We start from the raw sequence: 20,469 nt of genomic DNA, 5'->3' as shown, positions 1-20,469 counted from the left end.
AACCTAGCTTTCATAAAAATATTACCGATAAAATATAGATATTGTCATGCAATATTTATCATATATGAGAAGCAAACTGTTATGAAAATTTATATACAACAAGAAACTAGCATTGTAAATTTCTAAAAGAAATGTCAAATATATGACAACTTTCTCATAAATAATAAATATTGCGTGATAAACTATTCTATCTATAATATTTTTACGAAGTTGTTATTACATAATCCATAATATTCAAGGTGTTATATTAAAAAACAAAATTACGAAGGTAAGTTTTATAGTATGTATTATGTGTAAATTAATAGTCTTTACTTACAATACCTTATAATTCCATTTTAAAATTAAATATTTTCCCGTCCTTTTGCAGTTTGTGTGTATCATAAGGGTGTTAAAACGCTATATACTAGGGTCAGTCAATATATAAATCGCGAATAGAGGCAATAATAATCAAAGTAATTTCCTGACATTTATTTCACTTTTCAACGTATTCACCCTGTACATTCAGACACTTATCCCATCCCTTTACAAATTCTTAAAAGCCGGCGGCAAAGAAGTCTTGGTTGCTGTCGCAGCCAACGCAAGAAAATCCAGTTATTTTCATCCATTTGAGCCCCTAAAAAAGCATTTGGGTGACCGTCATTTTGAAACTGATAATGCCGTAATCCAAGAGGTTATATGTTGACTGCGACAGCAACCAAAAATCTTCTTTGCCGCCGGCTTTCAAAGATTTGTAAAGAGATGGGATAAGTGCCTGAATGTAAAGGGTGAATATGTTGAAATAAATGTCAGGAAGTTACTTTGATTACTATTGCCTCTATCCAGTTTTGCGACTTATATATTGACTGACCCTAGTACTTTGGCAAAGTAGGCGACTTTATGAAATAACAGTGAAAAGTTGAAAAGTTAAGAACACAGTTGAAAAGTCAACAGTTGAAAAGTAGTACTGGAGACTCTGTTCGCATTTAAATTAAAAACAAAAATGTTGCTGAAGCTACGAAAATAATTTGTTCTACTTTGGCTAAAGACTGTGACATATAAAATATGCAAAAAATGATACCAAAAGTTTCGGAATAGAGGTTTTAATTTTTCGGATTAAGGATGCCCAAATTAACTAAAAGAGTTGAAAACAAAAAACTAGAGCAACTATTGAATAAAAATTCTAATCAAATTTAGCAGCTTGCATTACAACTGGGAGTTACCTATCAATGCAAAACCTATCGTCTATATCAACTCGGAAAAATTCAAAAGGAGGATAAAGATTAGACAAGTAATTTTGTAGCATGGCGCTTGATTACACAGCGCAAAAGGAATGAAAGAGGTCTTCTATACATTGAGCAAATTTTTCTTTATGCAACTTATTCACCAGATCTAATTGGATTACCACCTATTTCAGACGCTTCAACATCATCTAGTTGATATGCATTTTAAACAATTAACGAGGTTCAAAAAAGCATTGATTCATTAAAATAAAAGTTTTTCCGTGAGAGCATCCGTCAGCTGCCCGATAGATGAAGTAAAATGATAGAATATAATGGAAATTATTTCAAACATTAAACTTTTACTTTTTGTGAATAAACTTTGAATTTCATAAAAAAGGCACCAAATTTATTTTTACATATAATATATTTCGAAAATTATACAAAAAAAATTAATCAGTACTTTTATGTACATCAAAGTAACGTACATCAAAATCAAAGTCATCGGAAGTGTGTTACCTCTGTCAAGAAATATCAAAAAATTTTTAATGTCCCTTAATCACCAAAATAACTAAAAAGAAAAGCCATCTAAGTTTTGATTATTAAATATGAAAAAGTATTAAAAATATGATATGTACAGGTTTACCTGCAATATATAGATCTAACTCATCAAAAGTACAGAAATTGTAATTACAGAACCGTAAGTACAAAAAAGTAATTAAACACATGTCAATTTTGCTATACTGTCTTCCATTGCTAATTCTTTTATAAAAACTTATGAGTCACATGAAAATGTATGTCAACATACGTGGATGTGTATGCCACATTTTTTACTTATTGTTAGAAAAAAAGCTAGAATTTAAAAGTAAAATTTTAATTTTTCCGAGTATCAATAAAATTCTATAAAAATTCATCATTTTCAAGGATAAAAAATTAATTCCTTAAAAATCCTAAATTTTCCTAGTTTTTCCCAATAGTAAATACTTTTGACTATTATATCATATCATTATGAATATTTATTTAACTTTTAGTTTTAATTTAATTTATTGTATATTAGTCGCGTTTCCCATTTTAGGAAAAAAAATATTTGAAATAATAATTTCAATTTTAGCAATTTTTTTAATAGTATTCACGTTTTTTTGTGTTTAAGAGAAGTATTTGAATATATATCGTAACTTTATTTTTACAAAATGTAATTATGCCTTTGTTCTACATTAGTAGTTTATTTTATTTAAAAATCCAGATCGAATCAATCTGAAATAAAATCAAAACCAATAATCATTCCATAACTCGTTGGTTGAAACCAAAACTGTAAACCATATCAATATATTCTATAAAGTTTATAACATACAAATCATAACTGGACCGATAAAAATTATTTTGTGGTTTATGGTATTTTTTGTCTCTTTTCGGTTCTTAATATATAACTTATCATTTTTATTACAATATTTTATCTATTCGCATCATACTTTTTATAAGATTATAAGATTTAACAAACGCGAGCTTTTCATTATACGAGAATGAACATGGGTTACGTGACATTGATTGGATGCGTATTATTAATGCAAATTATTCTATCCTTGTGTTACATCTAACAAACAATAAAGACAAAACGATGCTTCATAATAGTGCTGATAGAGCGCTTTTGATTTTTTTGGAACTAGAACGCATTCTAATTCTAATAATATCAAAAATAAAAGAAAAACAAATGTTCAAACTTATATAAGAGGTAATATAAATTTATATGAAGGATATTTATATCATATGAGTTTTCAATTCTGACAATAAAAAATACTCAAGTATTAAAAAAAAATGTAAGATATAAATAGATTATTTCGAATATTTTTACATTGTTTTTCTTTACCTATATATGTGTATGCATGCATGCATGTATGTATATACACAGGATGCAACTAAAAAAACGTACAGAGAATATGTTTTTAAAAACATACTACAGCATACAGAATTCACGTCAAAAAGTCCCAAATTATTTTTTGATCTAAAGTATCTATTTGTAGTTATACGATATTAAAGTTTGCAAATCAGTCTGTAGACGGCAGGGACGGGCGCTGAAATATCGGATAACTATCTTGGATCAAAAAATGATTCAAGACTTTCGATTTGGATTTTTGTCCTGTATCTCATGATACTCCATGTATGTTTTTTTTAGTTACACTCTGTGTATATACATATGTGTGTGTGTGCGTGTGTGTGTGTGTTTGTGTGTGTGTGTGTGTGTGTGGGTGTACGCGTGTGTGATTGTGTGTGCTTGTGTGTGTGCGTATGTGTATTTTTGGCTGTGATAAATTTTGTAATATTTCTCGTACGATACAGTATCAAATTGTACAACGCTAATGTCCAATAATCTTACATGCATATATGTATAGAGTGAATCATATATACATATATTACTCTCTATATATACATATGAGGTTATTGAACATTATCGTTGGACAATTTGATACTATATCGCGTACGAAAAATATTATATAAAATTTACCACAGCCAAAAATTGCGAACAAGGACAACACCAGAGTGGAACACTATAAATAAAAAGCTAATTTTATAAGCTTAAATTTACCGAGTTTATTTTTAAACTATTCGTTAATTGAATCTTGATTTTTTTATTAAAAACTATTATTAAATTAGATTCTTGAAATTTAATTCACCAAAATCTTTTAATAGTGATAATAATTATATAAAAAGTGCTATTTCAATATATTGAAAAACAACAATTAACTTTTTTAATTTGCCCTAGTAAAAAATTTTCATATTTTAAAAGATGTTAAAAAAGTATCAATTTTGGCACTCCTAAATAGACCTTGTAAAACCATTGTTTGGGTCCTCAAATAATAAGAAAAACCAGTCATTTGTTCGAGAAGTAATGGGAAGCACTGGGACTGCAAGAATAGCTTAAATGTAGTAAAAAAATGATATTAATCACACATATAGTTAATAAATCAAAAACTATGATTTTAATTGTGCATACCGCATGTAAAGATCGCAGACTACTTTAGCACTATCCAAGACCAAATAAAGGTATAGTTTGCCTAACATCCCTTGGCAGAGATCGGAACTCCACAGTTCGTTATATCTGTGGTATTTTGTGACTTCAAACTCTTTCTGCCGTGTATATGCGCGTGTGCGCAAATGTATAATAGAAAAATAAGCAAATTTACATTTTGTTTGCATTTTCAGAATGATAATGATAATGATTCTTCATTAAAATAATCATCAAGGAATTTAGCAGACATTGAAATATTTTTTTGAAATTGAGCTTTATCAAAAAACTATGCAAGTGTTGAGAACGTCTAATAACACACTAACCCACCTTGTATCCATAAGTATGTCCAATAATAGCATCACTTCTATCTTTTGTTTTATCAACGAACAAATACACAAAATGATTATGATGATTACTTTAAATGAAGAATCATTGGCTTTTTCCAGCTATGACACACTGATGTTACATTATGTTCCGCTGTGTAAGGTTCTTGTTGGAACATAATTAGAGCTCTGCAACTCAATTTCTGATAATATTAATGACTGAACAATAATCTTTTTCCTCTATATATAACTTAAATTATGTTCATATTATAAATAAACATAATTAACGCATTCTAGACATAAAATATTTTAGGAAGTTGATGACACTAACATATTTTACATATTCGTACTCAGCTTCTTACAGTGTTGAGCAGTGTAACACTGTGTCACAGTTGAATACACAGTGTTACATTGTGTCATCTGTGTATCTTATTGGAAAACAGCTCATTTTTATTAGATTCTGAAAGTGTAAATAAGGTGTAAATTCGCTAATTTTTATATTATACATTCGTACACATATGTATATACACGACAAAGTTTAAAGTCACAAAATGCCACAGAAGTGATGAACTGTGGGGTCCCGATCAAGGGATACTACATGGACTAGATCATGTGATGCATCCTAGATAGTGCTAAAGTAGTCTGCAGATCTTTATATATAGTATTTACCCACAATTTTAGTTAAAATCATAAATTTCCAATTATTAATCGTACATGTGGTTAAGGCTCCTGTCTACTCGCCGCAGCCACATTAAAGTCGTGACGTGATAAGCGTTAAATGACACGTAATTTTGTCCGACGTGCCATTTAATAAAGAGAATTTGGGTAAAACAGACTAATGAGACGGCTTTAAAACACTTGTAAAATTGGGTGTCGACTATCCTTTTTCCGCCTAACAGTCAGTAAATAGTCGTAAAAAAACACGTAAAGTGAAACCTATTCGGACAGGAAAACACACGGATAGCTATTAAAAGAAGTGAAAAATGTGCTTTTATGTATAAAATTCAAAAAAACTTTACTTGCGGTCCATTTTTACGAATTTGGTAAATACAAATCACATTTTCACAATGAAACATATAATAACGAAATGACATGCACGAGATTTTATCGTCAATTTGTCACGGTGCACGCCTATTAGTTCTAATTTTGTCTGCGACGAAATGTCGCTACCGTCAACGCGGAGTTCTCGGCTGAGGCGTCAGGAGTCTTAATATCATTTTTTAATATATTTAAGCTATTCTCGCAATGTTCCAACCACTTTTCGGATAAATGACTATTTTTTTCTTGTTATTGGAGGGCCCAAACAATGATTTTTCAAGGTCTATTTAGAAGTCTTGCCTTGGGAACCAAATTAACACTTTTTTAACACCCTCCTTTACAAAAATTTCTGAAAAATACTTAAATTTCTTTAGATTTCATAAATGTCCTTTAAAAATTTTTAGAATAAAAAATCTTAGAAATTTTTAAATATTTCAAAATTCACGTAGGCAAAAAATTCTAGAAAAGATATAGATTTTTTCAACATTTCTAAAAAGTATTCCATTTTGTAAAAAAATCTGATTGTGAGAAATTTTCAGTTATACAAATAAACAGTTATAAAAATTATTGATCAAGTATAAGCTTCCAGAAGCACTCGTAGGCTGAATGCAAGTGACAAATAAGAATTAAACTATTAGTCATAGCAACTCTTAAGAAGCGCCCGACTAAGGATTCTTTGCAGAGAACGTGCTGTTCTGGTGTAATACCTGGACAAACTCCTAATGAAATTAAAGAAGGCAGACTTTTTGGTCTATGGCTACGCAGATGATGTAATTATAACGGCTAAAGGCAACTTCCTTGTAATCTTCAATGAATATATGAAGCTTTGAGAATTATACATAACTGACGCAAGCCAAGAATCTTAGTTAATTCATCCAAGATCAAAGCCACAAACTTTACAAATCTGAATCTATTGAGCCTTAAAAATTCTGGAATAAGGGAATTGAATTTATCAACTTAACAAAATATTTAGAAGTTTGCCTGGATACTAAGTTGAATTATAAACCGCTTCTTGTAAAAAAAAGGAAAAAAAGTTATACACTTCAATGTGGATATGAAGGGCTATGGACAAAATTAGGAGTTGAATAATCTTACTCAGGATAATTTTAAGCCTGATACAAGATATTGTTATTAATGTTAACATATGCTGCGTCTAATGATCTAGAATGGAAAGAGTGGAGACAAGAAATTTCAAAAGCTTAACAAAAGAGCCTTCCTATTGCACATCGTATGGTTCAAGGCCGAAGCACAGACTCGTGTATAATGCATGATGCATAAAGCAAATTAGAGAATTTACCAATCAGAGGTCTTCGTTTTTATCCTGGGAAAGGAAGTAAAGAATTCTGATTAGTAAATTCCATGATGCGTTATGAATTGTGCAACAGTCTGTGCTTCGGTCTTTACAAATCCCTCTGCCTTTCGACCGTTCGCGTTTGCCACTGTACATAATTCAATCTTTCATTCACCCAGGTGATGCGCCGGCCTATCGGCGTCTATTTATATCATAGGTATTCATAGCCGATTCTTATATTTAAGGCCATCTTAAGATATCAATCAATCAGAGGGCCGTATTAGTATCTTAAGACAATACTTAAAGCGATCTTGAAAAAAGAATCGACTATGAATATCGGCCTGTGAGATCTACTCCCACTCTTCGATCGTTTAGGTATATGATTTCTATATTCTATCGAATGAAAGATGCGATCTGTAGTATACGCAACGTGAACTAGATTTTCAGTACTATTAAACATTAGAAAGCAGCTAGAGAAATGGCACCTTTGACATAAACTGCAAAATCGAATATTTATGCCAAAAAGGTCTTATTATATATTTGATGAGATATGAAGGGGATATACTACTATAAGTTGCTACAATCTAATCAAACTGATGAATTCAGAGCGTTATCAGCAGTCATCCATTTGAGTGGCAAATTTGAAAAAAAGTTTACTGGATACAAATCATTTTGCAATATAACAATGCTCAGTTACATGTGGCAAAAGGGACAAAGGACGTTATATATTCATTGGGCTGGAAAGTTCCCCTTCATGCGACTTATTCATCGGATCTTGCTCCATCGAATTATCACCTGTTAGAATCGTGCCAACATTATTTCATTGATATGAATTTTAAAACATTCGTACAGATATGAAAAAGCATCAAAATTACCATATTTTTTTGAAAGAGGATTCGTCAGTTACTTGGAAGATGGAACAAAGCCATCGAAAGTAATGGCGAATATTTCCAGGATTGAAAGACATATAATTTTTCCATAAATAAACAGTAAATTTATTTAAAAAAGATACCAAATTAATTTCTATACCTAATAGTATAACTGTTTTTTAGATTTCTCACAATCATATTTTTTTTACAAATTGGAACACTTTTTAAAAGTTCCAAAAAAGCCTATCTTTTAAAAAATTCTTTGTGTGTGTGTGTGTGCGCGCGCGCGCGCGTGTATGTGTGTAAATTCTGAATTTAAACATTTTTACGAATTTTTATTCTGTAATTTCAAAGAAAAATTGATAAAATTTAAATAAGTTTTAAGATAAATTAAATAATAGGTATTATTTCAAAATTTAGTTATGGTAATATTACTATTACCATTACTACCCTATAAGTGCTATAATATTATTTAATATTAAATAATATTCTTGAAATATTAATTAATATTAATAAAAAATGATTATATTCTGCTTACTTCTGATATTATATGAATATTATAAGAAGTAAATATTATTATTTTCTTCAATATTTGAAATAATATACCACAAATATTATAACATACACAACGACATATAACATTAATATTCTCATAATATTAAAATAATATTAACTCTTAAACACATATTGAAAATTCCCCTAGATTTTCGATCGCTTACTATGGGAACACAAAATGAGAAAAAAGATTCGGGCTAGGTGGAAAAAAATTTGAAGTCTCCTCTATCGATTACTACGATTGACCAACTTCATTGCTTAACTAAAATAAAATAGCACAAAAGTAAAGTTTTTTCGGGAAGGTCTCCCAGACCGATTTATGTGTTTAAGGCTTAAAAATATAGAATATTGTGGAATATTAATTTAACATTATTTCAATCTTTAATGACATTCGTATAATATTCTAGGCATGTAATACAAATATTATTAGCAATTATAGGGTACAGTCACTATTATTAATAGTAGCAGCCGCATGTATGTACGTAGAAAAAAATTCTTCAATAATACTACCTATATGAAGAACTTTTTACTACATATTAGTAGTACTATTACTATTATAAATAGTATTATTATTGTTTTAAAATATTTGTCATATAATTTACAGAATTTAGTAGTAGTAGTTTTATGTATACTTTTACTATCTACTATTACTTTTATTAGTAGAAGTAGTATTTTAGTAATATTTTATTAGTACTACTACTACTACTACTACGACTACTACTAAACATATAAAGAATTTTAAGAAAAATTTTTACCAGGCTAGTTTCTAGTATTTGTGACTGAATGGTAGCTCGGTAAATTTGGAACATTTTGCACATTATTGAATACTTTTACGTATTTTACGATCCCAACAATCACAAACAAAATTAATCGAAATGTTTTATAGATATAAAAGATAGTGAACGATGATGTTTACCTTAGCCTGTGCAGAGCAGGATGTAGCATTGAATGGATGTGATAATGAATGAAACTGAGCGGGCGTCGAGGGAATCATGGATTTGAAAAGTGGTGCAGCTTGCTGCAAATAGGTAGGCATGAATACTCTACTTGTATCAAAAGGGTCGTCTTCATTTACTTCGTGAAGAAAATTCGACGTTTTAAAAGGTTTATCGAAAAGTTCGCTATCCCATGTATTTGAAACTGAATTGGTATTCGTAAAAATGTCTTTGGAATTAAATTTTTTATCATTTGAAGAAAATCTTTCTTCAGGTTTCACATTATCTTTTTCATAAATACACGACGACAAGTTAACAACGGGTTTCATGAAATCACTATGTACATGTAAATCGCGTAAACATTGATTTGATTCAGCACTTTGATTGTGTGATTTAGGCAATATGGGCAAAGATGACGTTTCAATCTCCACGGGACTGTTTGATTTCGTTAACGTTGAATTAGGAGCAATTGGCTTCAATTGATTAATTGAATTACTGAAGGGAAGAGGATGAGAGGAGGAGGAAAATAAAAGTCGCTTTGTCGAAGAGACTTTGTGTGGATTTGTAATGACAGTACTAGGTGGAGGGCCGTGCCGTAAGTGCCCACTCCATGCAGGTCTCAAGCTGTCTAAACTGCGTACTGGTTTCAACTGAAAGTGATGCATGACAAATTTTTACTTTTCTTTCTCATACAAGAAATTAACTGATACAAGTTACGAAATATCTAATCTTTTATTGGAACAATTGAAGAGTGACAATGTATTTCTACTGAGCTTTGATTCGTGACGCATGCACGTAATGACACAGTTATTGACATTTACTTAAAGAGTCATTAACAGCCAGAATTGTGTGCCATTACCATTAATAAGAGGTGGTACATAGCATAAAATGCATGAACATTTAATAAAAGAATTAATATTTGTAATAAACATTTTAATATATAAAGAGGATTTTCAACTCAATCACGTTGATTTCTCAAATTACTAGAATTTTTTGGGGGAAGAATGGATAAAATTTTCAAAATTTTTTGTCCTTTATTCATAATTAAAAAAAAAAAAGATAATTTAAGGATTTCTAACATAATTCATTGAAAGGTTTATAATGGCAAATAAGAGTCAAGCGCTGTAAGTGGTACACATATATTAATTATTGAATACAAATTTCACGCGTAACAATTAAAATATCCGAAATAGAATCGAAACAGAGTTAAAACTTAATAATTTCGAAAAACTTGTTAGTTAACTTAATAATTTTGATGTCTACAAGTATCTCTACAATTTCCTCCCATCCCGAAAACTATAAAGAATTTGTTGCGGAAAATATTAGATCCTCGGACAAATTGATTTAAATATAGATCTCCTTACATTCCGTGCAGACATCTTAGCCACTTCGACTACCGAAGGCACTTAATAATATTTCTCATAACAACAAATAAAATAAACAAGCGTCTTTTTCGGCCTACGCGTATAAACAATATAATAAATAAAGAATAAATAGAAATTTTAAATAAATATTTGTAAACTTTCCTTAAAAAAATTCGTAAAAAACCTAAAAACTCAACGCAACAAAGTAGAAAATCCCTTTAACAAACATTAACATAATGTGTCCAAATAACTACTTTATCAAGTCAAATATATATTTAATTAATTTTCAAAAGTTAAAAATTAAGAACATTACGAAAGTAATGTCGATGGAAAACAGGTAGATGAAGATGATTCAAGTACGGGCATGCAGAATAAATATTTTCCTACGAATTGGACACATCTACATATATAAATTTAATATTTTATCGGATGTAATTTATGAGGACATGCTGTGTACAACTATATTCTTTCATAATAAATTGGCCATGAAAATGATAAGATTCATTGCTTGTTAAAAACACGAATAAACAATTTACAGAAAGCAAAGATTTATAGCTAAAGCATGACAGATAATTCATTAACGAAAAAGTTGGCATTGAAACAAATTTGCTTACATTGTGTTTAATACTCTTTCCTACAGTCAAAAATTAAAATTGTGAAATGTGTTATATTATATTATTTCAATTATAATAAAGATACAATACTTTATTCGTGAATATACCTTCATCGTTTTCTTTAGTAATTAATATCTTTTTGTGTAAATTAAAATAATAATGTGTAAATGTTATATAAGTTGTAGAAAACTTACTGTTCTATCCACAGGTGGTGTATTTGGAAATATCACATCTCGAAGTTCGTGCATAAGATCTATATTTATACGTTCCAATGGAGAGTCTGATTCTTCAGGAGAACTAGGACTTAAAGGTGAGTATTGTTTTCTGTAATATAAATAATAATATAAATATAATAAAATTCAATTTTATTTTGTGTGTGGGAGGGGGAGCGCACACATACACACGCACATGCACAAGCGTACGTACGCACGCACAGTGTAAGATGTATTGTGTGTGTGTGTGTGTGTGTGTGTATGCGCGCGCGCGCGCGCATGTGTACCTCAAATTTGGTCTCATATAAAAAAAAAGTAAAAATTTCAGATTAAAAAATTATAAAATTGTATTCTGGTACGTTAAAAGATACCAAAATTTTTCCAAAATATTTAGAACCCAAAAACTCTTTCAAAAACAAATTCTAAAATACAATATAACACTTTTACCGGCGTGTGTTGGCGTATCATTTCGTAGAAACTCACAAAATATTGAAAGTTCTAGCTTTATTTACAATAGTTCTATAGTTCCTGATAAATAAAACAAATAGTTCTGGCCTTTAAAGCAAAAAAAAAACCGCATAGGACAAAGTGAGACGTCAGGTTCACGCAGCGTCTCAGTTTGTCCTGCGTCATTTTCCTGCATAATTCTTGTAGAATTTTAGAGATCTATAGTTTTAGATGAGTTCTAGAAAAAGTTTTAGCGTTTAACATAGTTTATTTAATTAAAAAAAAAAAATTATTGTAAAATCATTATTTTATAGTAATATATAATAGAGTTCCGTGTACAAAAAAAATATTTTTCCAACAATTCTTAACGTAATAAAGCGCCTGTCGAAGAGTTACGGTCGATTCCGTTATTAATTAGTTAGTAATAAATTATTAACTTCCACAAAACACATATATTCTTACATATGGGTAAGACGCTGGTTTATTTCCCAGAGTTCTGTGTACCAAAAAATATTTTTCCAATAGTTCTTAACGTATTAAAGCGCCTTCCGAAGAGTTCCGGTTGCTTCTATTATTTATTAGTTAATAATAAATTATTAACTTCCGCGAAACGTATTTTCTCACATATGGTTGAGATGCTGGTCTTTATTCGAGAGTTCTGTGTACCAAAAAATATTTTTCTTACAGTTCTTAACGTATTAAAGCGCCTTTTGAAGAGTTCTGGTCGATCCCGTAATTTATTAATTAATAAAAAATTGTTATCGTCCGTGGAAGACGTATATTTGCGTATATGAGTCAGATAACAATTTATTACTAATTAATTAATAACGAAATCGATCAGAACTCTTCAAAAAGCGTTTAAATACGTTTAGAACTAAAAAAAAATTCTTTTTTGTACACAAAACTAGAACTATAGATCTTTTAAAATCCTACAAAAATTGTGCCGGAAAATGACGTAGAACAAATTGAGACGCTGCATGAATCTGGCGTCTCACTTTGTCCTATGCATTGTTTTCGCTTTAAAGGCCAGACCTATTTGTTTTATCTATCAAGAACTATAGAACTATTGTAAATAAAGCCAGAACTCTCAACATTTTGTGAGTTCACGAAATGATACGCCAACTTCACACACACCTTTTACCGAGCTCTGCGCCTGTTAAACACGTATTTAGTGGAGGATAACAAATTTTAACATCGCGACAAAATAATTTGTTTAAAGACTATTTTAAATATTTCTATATATTTTTGAAATATAATGTATAAATGTAAAATAAATTGAATAAAATTGATTAATAGCTTTATAAGTATTATTTCATTTTATTATTATGTTAAACTCACTTGCATAGAAATGTATATATGTATAAAATACGTATAATACGTAAATATTATGCGGAAACATGAAATAAATGCCTATTTATTCTAAAATTTTGTTCAAAAATGGAAGTACTTGTACCTAAATACATTTGGTAAAAGTTCACATTAGGGGAGCAGCCTCCGACCACCTTGACCTTGACATATATTATCAATGGAAAGGTACTGAGTGACATACAAAAGGTTTTAAGTAATGCTAACTTTTTATTAAAAAAATATTACAGAAAGTAGAAACAATTTTTCTTACTTATTTTAGAAAATATTCATTTTACGAAAAAATGTGTCAAATAAAAAATGAAACTAGTAATAAGCTCTATAAAAAAAGGTCATATATATTTTACCTAATTTCAATACTTTAGTAGTTATCGTCGAAAAACTGTTTTGCGTCAAAAACCCATACAGAAAACGCGTGGGCGGGGGAAGGGCTCCGCCCCTCCCCTGCACCCCCTCGCCGTATTTTTCCTAACCCAACCTAACCCTACTTTAGTTGTAATTTAGCCAAAAATATTTAATTGACGTTGCAATATTAGATTTGAAATTATGGCTCACCCCCTCCCGCACCCACCACGTCATTAGTGAATCGACTGAGACGGGCTGGTTAGGTTAGAAAAAATACGGAGAGAGGGTGCGGGGGAGGGGCGGAGCCCTTCCCCCGCCCCTCCCCCGCCTAAACATCTACTTTCACAAAAAACTATTAAAAATAAAAAAAATTGTTTTAAAACACTTTTTCTATTATAACGACTAAAGTATTAAAATTAAATAAAAAATGTATATGACATTTTTTATAAAGTTTATTACAAGCTTCATTTTTTGTTTGACACATTTTTTTGTAAAATGAATATTTTCTGAAATAATTAAGAAAAACTATTTTTTTTCTGTAATATATTTTAATAAAAAATGAGCATTACTTATAACCTTTTGTAAGTCACTCAATACCTTCTCCTTGATAACATATGTCAAGGTCAAGGTCGTCAGAGGCTGTTCCCCTAATGTAAACTTTTACCGTACATTTAAAATACACTTGAGGTACTAGTACTTACAAGAGGAGGATCAGGTGAGTCACCCTGGAATTTTGATCCCAATTTTTTTAGTTATTCTGGAGACGAAAAAAAAGTTTACGTCTCCCGGCGTTTGATCGAATAGGTCTTAGTTTCAAAATAATAAATTTGTGAAATTGGCCATACCGCGTCGGTATGGTCTATACGATACTAAAAATAAAGTATCTTGCACAACACTAGATACAAAGAGATAAATAATTATATTATGTACCTGGTGTCAGTGAAATTACTATTCCGCAAACGTAAATCTTTTCGGTAATTAGTTGCCGCTGACACACCATTTGGAGATTTTGGTGGGGATGTAAATCCAATAGGTCTATCTAATGTAGGCGAGCTGGGAGCCGATCGTGGTTGGTGAAATCTCATACTAGTTTCGCTTCTATTAGACCGCCCTGCCCTCCAAAAAAAAACATTTATAAATAGATATTTAATATTTAATCTACTATAATAATAAAGGTTATAAAAGATTAAAACACACCTTTCCATTTTAATCCTTTATATGCCGTTTTCATATCTTTGCCTTTATCTTTCACCTGTGGATATCAATTTTTATAGCATATTTCTTCCATTAATTATTACCATATTCTAATAAACAAGGTTGGGAAAGTTAATTCATAAAAGTAAAATTAAATTAAGAAATGCTCTAAAAAGGTAAATCAAAATATGAATTAATGCTGTGAGAGCCAACACAAGAATGTTCACGTGTGAAATAATGTAATTAACAAGCAATTATTATTACAGTACAAACGTTTCGATCCTCAATTTTATATCTCCAGTGTAAAATTATTCATAAAGTAACTGTTACCGTTACTGTTATCGTTACTAATTTTAAGAAGTAACACGTTATTGTTACATTAAAGAAAAAGGAACAATTCGTTATTTTTCCTATTATTTGTTAAATTATATATTAAATATTAAGATATTAAATTTTTAAATAACGTTATTTAATAATCAATAATAAATGCAATGATTAACATTAAAACTTATAATTCTAAAATAATTTTTAAACAGCAAATTTTTTAATATTAAATTTAATAATTTTTCTTCTTTATATTAATATTCTTTTTTCTTAGTGTATTTAACTTTAGAAATTTATATTGTATTTTACAAACGCAAATTTCATAAAAAAATTTTCATTGTTTTTAAATATTAATATTGTTATAAAAATGCATTTATTGTATTCAAATATTAGGTGTATGCATTAATTTTAAAGGATTTACAAGAGATGGCGTAACTAGAACTATATCGCATCGGGCCAAATTGTTGTTAACTTCATATCAAAGCACCATCAAGGCTTTAGTTTTCTGTATGCGCCACTGTGCCGAATTGTAAACATTTTTTTTTTTTGAGCATTAAATATGTCGAAATTTGTGCCAACAAAACGGCATTTGCGGAAACTTTGCTTTTTTGCTTCCATTCGAAGAAAAATGTTGCTGAAAGTCAACGAATGCTGTCGGAAGCTTATGATGATTACGTTCGTTTTTAACATGCGAATACTGGTTTCGACGCTATAAAAAAAGCGATTTTTATACGGAAGACAAGGAACGTCCAGGCCAGCGAAAAAAGTTTGAGGATGGGGAATTGGAAGCTTTCCTCGATCAAAACCCGAGTCAAACGCAAGAACTTGCAGAATCATTAAATGTTGATTAATCAACGATTTCCAGACGTTTGAAGGCTATTGGAATAATTCAAAAGCAAGGATATTGGATGCCGTACGAATTGAAGCCAAGGGACATTGAAAAGCGCAAAATGACCTGTGAATTGTTGCTTCAAAGACACAGAAGAAAAAGTTTTTTGCATCGTATCGTGTGATAAAAAATGGATACATTACGATAATCCAAAGCGCAAAAAAATATGCAGGCCAGGCGAACCATCAACATCGACGGCAAAGCCAAATATTCATGGCGCCAAGCTCATGCTCTGTATTTGGTGGAATCAGCTGGGTGTACTGTATTATGAGCTGCTCCAAACCAACGAAACTATCACTGGAGGATGCTACCAATAACAATTGATGCAATTGAGCCGAGCATTAAAGCAAAAAAGGCCAGATTACGCGAAAAGACACGACAAAGTGATTTTCCAGCTCGACAATGCTCGGCCTCATGTTGCGAAACCGGTCAAGGAAACATTGGAAGCGCTTAACTGGGATGTTCTATCAGCCGTACTCTCCAGATATTGCTCCTTCGGATTACTACCACTTATCTCGATCGATGGCTCATGGCCTGACAGAGCAGCGCTTCCATTATTATGAAGATATCAAAAAATAGGTCAATTCGTGGATAGCTTCTAAAGATCATTCTTTCGACGTGGAATCCATCATCTATTACCAGAAAGATGGGAAAAAGTAGTGGCTAGGGATGGGAAATATTTTGAATAATCAATTTGGTAACCATTTCGTCACAGCAAAGCCGTAAATTTACGTTAAAATCCTTTAAAATTAATGCATACACCTAATACATGAATAGGTATGTAGCTATGCTATAAAAAAGAAAAGGGAGAGAGATGAGAGATTTTGTAATAAGTAAAAAGAAAAAAGGAGGAATATGAGAGAATAGAATAACTATAATAAAAGAGAGATTGGTAATGACTGAGGCAAGGCTGGAGAAAGAGAGGGTGAGAATTATCTCGGCGTACGAAATACAGGATATTTTTAAGAAACAGATTAGAGCTGGAAGTTGAAAAAAAAGGTATGGTGCTGGAGAGTCAAATAGGATTTAGAAAGATCAACGATAAACAACAACTTCATGTTGAGTCACTTGCTGCAAAGAGAAAAAACAGGATAAAAAAATATACATGCTGTTTGCAGACTTGAAGAGTGCATTTTACAAAGTAAATAGAGATATATTATGGAGAATAATGAGAAGAGAGCAAAAGAACAGCTTGTAAGAATTCTAAAAATATACACTCGTCAACAAAAAATAGAGAACACTTTCCAGAAACCAAAAATTAGGTTATTTTTAAATGACTGCAGCTCGGCAAAAAATCATCATAGATAAAAAATAAAAAAAGCATTTTAAAGCTTGAAGTTTCAATTTTAACGCTGAATCGATTTTTAAAGTTCTTTTAACTTTCTGTTTTATGCAGTAAAAAAACATACCTTGTTATGTTCTTTAAAATTTCGTATTTTTCACACTTTCCAGCTCAACAAAAGAATTTTTTTTAAAACAATTCAAACAAAGCTACATAAACTACAACATTTTGTCTAAAAAATGCTTTTTTTAAAATTTCTGTACAATTTTTTTTAACCGAGTTACGCGACTTTTAAGCTACATTTTTTTACAACACATTTACATTTACAAATGATATTCGTACTCAGTGAAAAATCATCGTAGACAAAAAATGAAAAAAGCATTTTAAAGCTCGAAGTTTCAGTTTTAATATGCTATCAATGGTTTTCAAAAATTTTCTCAATTTCTCACTGCTATGCCCTAAAAAAGTACACTGTTTGTTCCTTAAAATTACGTGACAGCTTGTAACTCATTAAAAAGTTTTTTTCTTGACAAATGCAATGCAAGTATCATAAAGTATGACATTTTCTCTACAAAATGTTTTTTTTTAAATTTTCCTACAATTTTTTTTTGACCGAGTTACAAAACTTTGAAAAAACACATTTTGTACAGTACATTTTTCCGTAAATTGACGTTTACCGTCATCATTAGCATTATCCAATGTATGTACACCACGTGGAGGTTGCTAATCGGATTTTTGCACATCATGTGTGTGTGTGTGTGAGAGAGAGAGAGTGTGTGTGTGTGTGTGTGTGTAGAATAAATACTTGCAATTAGTGATATATAATTTGCGTGCAAATATTAAATGCTGCAGAAGTGACAAACTGCGGCTTCTTATCTCTGCTGTAACGCGCGCGCGTGCACAGACACACGCACGCACACACACATATAATTACAACCGGAGATCGTCTCGTATTCGCGCACTAATACTCTACAATCACACGCGCGCTCCCGAAATAAAAAGACAGACTTTTAAAAAAATAACTTTAATATAAGAACGTGACAGTTCGTAAGAAAGATCAAGACGATGGCAAACATAACAACCGTTGACAGCAAATGATCTTCTCCTGCCGCGCACATTGATCGCCTCGCGCAAATCAATATTAGTCGCTTCCTCAGGGCGATCACACAACAATATGTATATGTGTAAAGTTTCATATTTAATGACTCAATATATAGAAATAATAGGATGGAAATAAATTATTGATATATGTTTATAATTATACGTGAAATAATATGTTTTAAACTTACTGATTTGACAGCATATTTTACTGCTGGATTGGCCTGCAATAAAAAATAACAAAAATAATACAAATAGTATTTTCTTTTCTTTTATATAAAATAACAGATAATAGATGTTGAAGTAAATTGAATAGATGTTAAACTGTATAACAATGTCTGATGTACTTGAAATGTTAATTTAACATGCCTTATCTTTTACACTACGAAAAAATGCGGAGCTCTCTTTTCGCATAGTGTAAGTCCATTCTCTGTACTGCTGCATAAATTTACTACTTGATTTAGCCGAATAACTGCAAGCTTCCATTTCGAACTCATCTGAGAAACCAAGTCCTGAATTAAGCATGTTCAACCGTTCTTCTATAAACTGAAAATATCCAAAATGTCGATTTATAATAATATATATATTATAATATGTATTTATAATATTTATAATAATATATATATTATAATATGTATTTATAATATTTATTATAATATGTTAAGCAATTGTAACTACACATTTATATACATACTTGCTGAAAAATTTGTAGTTCCAACATTTTTCGTAAAAAAGGTTGCATGGAAGATGGCCTATTTTCAACAAACGCATTTTGATTGAACGTAATACGCTCACCCTGTTGTAAAGTCAATGCTTCTCTATAACCTGCGGTTAATTGCACTAACGCGCGTAGAAATGCCCTCGACACACCATCACCGAGAAGAGCCGGTCTATTGCGCAACGCTTTCTTCAAATTCATCACCTGCAACACAGAAACTTTTTATTTTATTATTTAAGACGTATATTAATTCTTAGAAATACATTATCTTATTGGATCATAGTAGTATGCTGCTTTACGCACTACATCTTGAGGCAAAGACTCCAAATCTTGAAACGGCGATTCAATTGTATTATTATCAGCATCTAAAATGACAACTTCTCCTAAATCATTTTTGGGTACTTTCTGCAAAAAATATTATACATATATAATATATATTCCTGCAAAACATATTATATGTACATACATACATACATACATATGTATGTGTGTATGTATATTTCAATTTCTTTTTAATATGATATTATATTAATAAAAATATGGTAATATGGCTTATTACCATTTAAATATTATTATAAACAGTGTTCTTTTTTCATTTCTTTTCATCAATATTTATAAATATATTCGTAAACACTTTTTTAAACAACAAATTATGCTTTTTATTGCTAAGATTTTATTCTTTATTTATTAATTTGAAAAAGACAATGTCAAAACTTCCTGTGTTAAAATATATATAAAAAATCACTTGACTCTCCTTCACTTTTATAAACTTAGAATTTAAATATATATTTTTGAAAAATCTTGTTGCAGATACCTGAAGCGTTTGGGTAGGCACTCCAATCAGGAATGGCATAGGCGCTAATAAATAATCTATTAATGCTAGTGGCAGAACTGGGATGTATATGTGTTGCCAAATCATTGGATAAATTAAAGCGTTGCACGCTTGTACACATGCACTTAGCCTCGATAGACGTTTCGAAATAAAAATAATACGGCGTTCATATAACATAGATGCGAATATCATCATCATATTGTGCGAATCTACAGCACTGTAATATTCAGTCAAATTCCTCTGAAACACAGTAAAATCATTATTTAAAAATATATGTAATAACAATTCTATGTTCTGAACATATTTGATGATAAGAAGGCCTTCTTCGGTCGTAGCTAGATCTTAGTGCCTATATTTATTTGTGTGATTTTATATACTTCTTCGAATTCAACCAGAATGTGCGCCGAAATGGTTTTCAGTCGTAACACAGCATGTCGAATAAGAATTAGTAATATCACAATTTTTATTAAATTAATTAATTTAATATAACAATTGATGCTAATTTGCATCTATATATCCATTCCTCCCTGAAAAAACTGTAAAAAATTTATTGCGATCACGCGCTTCAAATGCG

The 20,469-nt window shown here is 30.5% G+C and overlaps 2 protein-coding genes and 1 long non-coding RNA gene across 8 annotated transcripts in view; 2 read left to right on the top strand and 1 right to left on the bottom strand.

Annotated features, from left to right (window-relative positions):
* The window catches only part of LOC105203969 (tRNA-dihydrouridine(20) synthase [NAD(P)+]-like), a 523,658-nt gene that overhangs the window by 415,355 nt on the left and 87,834 nt on the right, over nucleotides 1-20,469 (top strand). The gene's annotated exons all lie outside the window — the stretch shown is intronic.
* Nucleotides 1-20,469, bottom strand: part of LOC105203991 (DENN domain-containing protein 1A) — a 35,560-nt gene that overhangs the window by 9,429 nt on the left and 5,662 nt on the right. For 5 of the 6 annotated variants that reach the window (XM_026141180.2, XM_026141179.2, XM_039452704.1 and 2 more), the window contains 9 exons: nucleotides 19,878-20,135; nucleotides 19,367-19,468; nucleotides 19,040-19,267; nucleotides 18,715-18,891; nucleotides 18,537-18,569; nucleotides 14,756-14,810; nucleotides 14,489-14,669; nucleotides 11,384-11,513; nucleotides 9,193-9,861 (listed from right to left, as the gene is read on the bottom strand). In XM_026141180.2, the coding sequence (XP_025996965.2) occupies nucleotides 9,193-9,861; nucleotides 11,384-11,513; nucleotides 14,489-14,669; nucleotides 14,756-14,810; nucleotides 18,537-18,569; nucleotides 18,715-18,891; nucleotides 19,040-19,267; nucleotides 19,367-19,468; nucleotides 19,878-20,135 (1,833 nt within the window). The remainder of the gene's footprint in view (nucleotides 1-9,192; nucleotides 9,862-11,383; nucleotides 11,514-14,488; nucleotides 14,670-14,755; nucleotides 14,811-18,536; nucleotides 18,570-18,714; nucleotides 18,892-19,039; nucleotides 19,268-19,366; nucleotides 19,469-19,877; nucleotides 20,136-20,469) is intronic. The other variant, XM_026141182.2, reaches the window with a different exon arrangement.
* On the top strand, nucleotides 9,802-20,102 carry LOC113005508. The gene is made up of 3 exons (XR_003269513.2): nucleotides 9,802-10,006; nucleotides 11,398-11,499; nucleotides 19,874-20,102. It is a non-coding gene; the product is annotated as an uncharacterized LOC113005508 (long non-coding RNA).

The sequence above is a fragment of the Solenopsis invicta genome, chromosome 8, assembly GCF_016802725.1.
Source record: "Solenopsis invicta isolate M01_SB chromosome 8, UNIL_Sinv_3.0, whole genome shotgun sequence".
Lineage (NCBI taxonomy): Eukaryota > Metazoa > Arthropoda > Insecta > Hymenoptera > Formicidae > Solenopsis > Solenopsis invicta.
Note: the sequence above shows the minus strand (reverse complement) of the source record. Positions and strands in the feature narration are given on the sequence as shown.